Raw genomic sequence first — 6,000 nt, 5'->3', positions numbered from 1 at the left:
TATATTCTATGTGCTATGACTGATCACCCAGTTTTTCCATCATTTATTTAATTTGTATGCAGGTCAAGTTTTTTGAGGGACTTAACAAATACATTTTGATACATAGTCTTTCCTGTATTATATCATAAATACTGCTTGTGCTTGTGTAACTTTCTGGGTAATTAAGAAAGAAAGAAAGAAAGAAAGAAAGAAAGAAAGAAAGAACCAGCCTAAGCTTATTTGCTTTTCTTACCTAGTGGTCAACCAGTTTAGAATTTTAACTTTTTTGTTTGTTTGTTTGTTTTTTGCAGAGCAGTAAGAAAGAACTGGAAACTACTACTAATAATAATTGTTGATTAACTGTAGCATGTCACTGCAGGCAGAGGGCAGCAGGACACCCATAACTGACCACTGAACCCTGGCCATGTCTCTCTCATGCCATGATGGCAGTAATAAAAATCAATGCTGGGGCAGAAATGTCATAGGGTGTGTTTGGCACGCAGTCCAGCCCACTGACACTTAGGGCGTTGCATTAAAACAAACAGAAAGAGAATGGAAGAAAGAGTAAATATGGACAGAAACGCTCTACAAACTGTAAAGGCGTCGATTTAACTGTGCGTTTCGCTTACGTCATTACGCACTGACGTAAACATCCTGCCCACACATTCGTTGATACATAGAACATCTGGATAGAACGGCAGGTCGGTTGGAACTCTGGTGCGTTGGTTCCATATTGCAGCAAGATCTTAGTCGTTTCGATTACGTTGCAATGTTTTTTGAAGACGTAAGTATTACACTGCGCTACACCTGCAGAAGGAGTAGTTGCGTATATTCTGAATTCACATTAAAAAAACTGGGCATCAATTAAGTTGATCGAAGTTGTTTTCTGTGAAAGGGCAGCCAGGCTGTCTACTTCAACTGTCAATCAGATGTCGACGGAGGATCTGTCCACTTCCGACAGCGAAGCTGCCTTCGCGGGAGCCGGGGAGCGCTGGGCGCCCGTGGGAGCCGTGGCCAACCCAGAGGATGAGCAGTGGAAGAGGGGCACGCAGGTTGGTTCCCTGTCGTCCAGCGATGCAGACATGGTAGCCAGGCTGCGGAAGCTAGAGGACGAGCAGGAGCAGTTGAATTCATCGCTCCTCGCGTTAACGTCTCACTTCGCTCAAGTGCAGTTTCGACTGAAACAGATCGTCCACGCGCAGAGCGACGAGAAAGAGAGGATGCTGCTGGAGCTGGAGGAGTTTGCTTTCAAAGGATGCCCTCATGTCATCGGGTGCAGAGCACAGGATGCTCAGATGCTGGAAAACTCAGTGAGTTTCATTGTTTTCTGTCGCGGTGGATGCTATCTCTACCCTGCAAGGGGAAAAACACATTATACCAGCCTAAGATAGTTAGCTGGTTTCTCAGTGGGGTCAGACTAGTCTTTTGAAGGGGGTGAGCAGCACTTTATAGCTGGTCAGGTTGGCAAGGCTGGGGGTCCAGCTAGACCAGCTTAAGTCAGTTAACAACACCTGCTGTTTTGGGGATTTAAACCAGCTTGGCCAAGCTGGAACCAACCAAGTTCAGCAAACAGGCTTAAACTGTTTTCTTTCCCAGCAGGTAGATCTCAAATATGGCTCAAAACAAGTGTTTTGATGTGTGTGCATGCAGCCTACAGCAGGGCATTTCAATTGTTTAGATGCCATGGGCACGGACCCCCAAATATGATCATCCTCATCATAAAAGCCTAGTTTGTATAAAGACAGTTTATACTGTACAATATATTATTTATATTATTATAAAAATGTCTAAAATATTATTTGGAAAATATTTAGTTTAAGTTTTTTTCCTATTCATTATTGTACTGTACTGTTAGATGTATTCTTTGTATTTATTTATTTATTTAATTGTATTTATTAATCTAATTTATATTTATTTTTTTGTAATCTTACTTATTTCTACTCTGTTTTCTCTGAACTTTTCCATGGACCCCAGTTTGAAAACCAGTGTCATCAGTTTAGTTTTGTTTTCAATAGGCCTGCTTCAATACCCCTCAATAGCTCCTAATAATATGCACCTGTGATACACCTACCAATAATAAGACAAACCCCCTCCCACCCACACATAATCAGCCTATACAATGTCCCTGTGTTTGCCCTCAGGAATCAGCATTCAATTTGTCTACGTCTCTTTTGTTAAAAAGCTTGTTTTAGTGTTATTCAGCACATTGTCAACACACCCTTTAAAATAATCAGCACAGTATTGTGATAAAATCACAATAAACACTGCAAAAGGAACATTTGAAAGTCACTCTTTCGCTGTATTTCTTCCTGTTCCTTCTCATATGCTAGAGTATCTTGTTACTGCCATTAAAATGCTTTCCTTTCTCTTTATTTCCTCCTCTGCACACTTTGCTTGCAGGATGAATTGGTGAGTACTATAGTATGAGCATGACCCTTGCACAGCCTTTTCTTTGAACTTTAGTGTTTACTTTAAGTATTTCTAAGATGACACTTGGTTTGGTCTCTTTTTCTTTTTTATATTAATCAGTTACATGTTGTACCTTAAAGCCTATTAAATGTATACGCTTTACAGGATTATGGTTAAACTAAAACCATAGTTAAGTCTATTCTGAATTGCATTGCAGTTCTGGATAAGCAAAGCTAAGCCAAATGAAGCACACCAATTAAAAGCTCATTATCCTTCTTCAGAGCATATGCAAATGTCTTCAGTTAGCTACAGTGTAAACACTCTGGTTATTTTAAGGTTGACTGTAAGTTGTGTGTTTATTCTTTTATAATATGTAGAGTGAAAGGGAGAAGAGGGAGCGCTTGGAAGCTCAGAGAAAGAAGCAGAAGGAACTGATTTTCCAGCTGAAGACCCAACTCGACGACCTGGAACGCTTCGCCTACCAGGAGGGCAGCTATGACTCACTGCCTCAGTCTGTCGTCATGGAGAGACAGAGGGTATGTCTGATAATACTCTCTCTTACCATTGACATCATTCTGAAAGTCATTTGAAGATGTAAATATAATTACCCTTAAGATCATTGTTGGGGCATTTTATTTAGTGTCTGTACATTATAATACTGTAGGTGATCATTGATGAGCTAATTAAGAAGCTGGACGTGAACCTGAATGAAGACATTGGGAACCTCACACCTGAGGAGCTCCGACAGAGAGTGGACGCTGCCATAGCTCAGATAGTCAACCCAGCTCGAGTCAAAGAGCAGCTGGTTGAGCAGCTCAAGACTCAAATCAGAGACCTGGAGATGTTCATTAACTTCATACAGGGTGAGGAGGTCTACTTAGGGCTGAAGATGTGATGCTAATTTTTCTCTTTATGCATAAATCCTGACCTTGTTATCTTTGAGTTTGATGTGCTTATTTAGAGTAAAATTAATACATTTAGATTCACTGTCCTGATCTTGCTTATTGCAGATGAAGTGGGGAACCCTCTGTTAAATGATGGTGTGAAGAGCCAGCAGGCCCAAGCAGCTGGAGGACCAAACACTGGAGCCACTGGAGGGATGAAGCGAGGTAATTACACTTCACTTTATAATACCATTTTATTAGATTTTAAAGCTAAGACGTGTACCTTTAAATCTCTTTTCCCCCATCCAAAGTGGATCCCGAACAAGCCCAGAGGATGCGGGAAACCGGGCTTCAGCTCATCCAGAAAGCCTTGGCGGTTCTGCAGATCTTTGCTCTGAGCCAGTTCGGATGCGCTGCAGGCCACGTGCCCCAGAACGTGTGGTCTCAGGGTGCCGAAGCTCAAGATTACGGCCCCTTGCTGCAGAAACTCGAAGGAGCCGTAGAGTGTGTGCGCCTGCAAGCCTCCCGCCAACAGCCCAGCTCGCAGGAGGAACACGTGGTCAGCTACTCCGCCTGCCTGTCGCCAGGAGGACCTCGGGACGAACTCACCGCTTTGGTGCGTAAAGAGCTAGCCATGGCGCTCCGGGACCTGCTGGCCCACGGATTATACGCTCCTTCTCAGGGCATGAGCCTGGTCCTTGCTCCTATTTCCTGCCTGCTGCCCTTCAGCCCTTCTCCTCAGACCCTGCATCCTTGGGAACTTTTCGTCAGGTACTATCATTCCAAAAACGGCCAGGCGTTCGTGGAATCACCTGCCCGACAGCTCTCTCAATCCTTCAGTTTGCCCGTAGGGGGCGGTCCTGTGACAATCACACCCAAGCAGTCTCTGTTATGGGCCATTCATACAGTTCTAAAAGAGCACGGACGATTCAAACGTAGTGCAGACTCTGAGTTTAAGGCTTTAGTGTGCATGGCCCTCAATGAGCAAAGGCTCGTGTCCTGGTTCAATCTGCTGTGTAAGTCTGGGACGCTCATACACTCACACTACCAGCCCTGGAGCTACATGGCCCAGACAGGGTTTGAAGGTGCCCTGCGCATCCTGGGCCGCCTCAGCCATCTCAAATTCAGCCTTCCTGTAGACTTGGCTGTCAGGCAGCTGAAAAATATCAAAGATGCTTTCTAAGCAAAAGTGTTTTTGGTAATTTTGGCAAGATGAGGAAAAGGGATGACAGAAAATATATTCTGTAATACTATTTTTCTTTATTCAGAAGTTCAAATCATATTCCCAGAAAAAAACAAGTACACTGTAATTAAAAAATGGAAATGAAGCAACTTGTGCACTTTTTTTGAGACTCTGTGTTGCTGTTGGCTCAGATGCCTCCAGTCTCCTCTAAACTGAAGAGGGCAGGTTTTAATATGCTGCATTGGTCACAACTCAAAGGAAATGTACTCAGTTTAGTGACCCTGAGTATGTGACTGCCTCCATGTAACCTTTGATGGGGTTTGTTATGTCTAGCTTTTACCAAAATCAACCATATTACACTATGTAGAAGAATGATTTACTACTTGAACTCTTTTCAAGGGCCATTGCATATGTTTGAGATGCACTACAGTATACGTACTGTATAACATACACTACAAAAACACACACGCACACTAACTTAATGGTTTAAATACATTTTTTGTTATAAACATTATGTAGCCAAGTGCGCTCATTTCCTGAAGATGGTTTTCTTTTAAGATTGGTTTTCTTTTGCATTATTTAATGCCATTACATTTCAAACACTGGGATAGTACATATCATATCTGGGTCATTGCTGCTCTTTGTGTTCGTATCGCTTTCTGAGGAGATCATGCATGCTGGTGAGACCTCACTTAGGTCAATCAACGCACTCAGGTCATTCTGAAAAAACGAAGAGATGCTCATTGGTGTTTGTAAATCACTGGATTCTTCTATCCACAAACTGGCCCCTTTCAGCCAGTTGACACTCTGTAAAACTGATCTTGTGGTAGTGCTGCTTGTTCGCTGCTAGAAGAGTAAGTGCATCAAACACAATCGCTGAATATGAAACTGATATGCTGTGCATTGATGCTGACTGAATTATTTATGGCCTGTTATGCTATGCCAGTGTTAAGAGGCTCTGCTTGAATACCTGTTATTTCCATGTCTTGTCAATCCTTGTTTACTGCTCTGAATTATTGAATGTATAATCCTTGAAATTGTATCCTGCTACTGTACACATTCTGATTCCACAATTTACTGAAACCTTCATGCAGGAAAAAGGGACTGTTTGTTACCATATCTTGGAAATGGTTTCGGTATTCAAAGTATTTCTCTGTACTATTAGAATATGGAGGAATTCATTAGCGTTGCTTAATTAACCCTTTTTATTTAATGACTTTCTTTTATTTCTTTAAAAAAATACTTTCACCTGAATATGTTCTATTTTGATGTGATCTGTTTGTTTTCCCCCATCAATTCTATTCAAGAAATGATCTTTGTACTTCTACTTAGACATAAATAGTCTTTTAATAATTTCAAATCAGTGTCAATTACATTCCTTTAAAAAAAAAAAATGTGCCATCATTTTTGGATGTAATTATGGTTTTCAGTAAGTTAATGGATTAAATGTTCTTGATGCTCTTTGAATCTGGTGCAGTCACATTCTCTCCAGTTATTACTTTCTCTCTTCTCATAATTATATATATATATATATATATATATATA

The 6,000-nt window shown here is 41.4% G+C and overlaps 1 protein-coding gene across 2 annotated transcripts; it reads left to right on the top strand.

Moving 5' to 3' along the window:
* Positions 1-642: 642 nt before the first annotated feature.
* Positions 643-5,922, top strand: rundc1 (RUN domain containing 1). Of its 2 annotated transcripts, XM_051888546.1 has the most exons (6): positions 643-763; positions 875-1,289; positions 2,766-2,924; positions 3,053-3,251; positions 3,399-3,497; positions 3,584-5,922. In XM_051888546.1, exons 2-6 carry the CDS (start codon positions 909-911, stop codon positions 4,453-4,455), a joined length of 1,710 nt encoding a protein of 569 aa, XP_051744506.1. In that variant the 5' UTR covers positions 643-763; positions 875-908; the 3' UTR covers positions 4,456-5,922. The 2 variants fall into 2 exon arrangements, with proteins under 2 accessions (XP_051744506.1, XP_051744505.1); XM_051888545.1 differs by lacking the exon at positions 643-763 and having other exon boundaries at positions 770-1,289.
* Positions 5,923-6,000: the final 78 nt, after the last annotated feature.

This window comes from Ctenopharyngodon idella, chromosome 3 (genome assembly GCF_019924925.1).
Source record: "Ctenopharyngodon idella isolate HZGC_01 chromosome 3, HZGC01, whole genome shotgun sequence".
Taxonomy (NCBI): Eukaryota; Metazoa; Chordata; class Actinopteri; order Cypriniformes; family Xenocyprididae; genus Ctenopharyngodon; species Ctenopharyngodon idella.
The sequence above is the reverse complement of the archived record's forward strand: the minus strand, read 5'-3'. Positions and strand labels throughout refer to the sequence as shown.

What these genes read in the sequence shown, in the direction of transcription:
- rundc1 (XM_051888546.1), top strand. Translation starts at nt 909, where the DNA reads ATGTCGACGGAGGATCTGTCCACTTCCGACAGCGAAGCTGCCTTCGCG. An exon ending in CTCAGATGCTGGAAAACTCA is followed by an intron (nt 1,290 to 2,765) that starts GTGAGTTTCATT and finishes TATAATATGTAG; the next exon opens with AGTGAAAGGGAGAAGAGGGA. An exon ending in CACTGGAGGGATGAAGCGAG is followed by an intron (nt 3,498 to 3,583) that starts GTAATTACACTT and finishes CCCCATCCAAAG; the next exon opens with TGGATCCCGAACAAGCCCAG.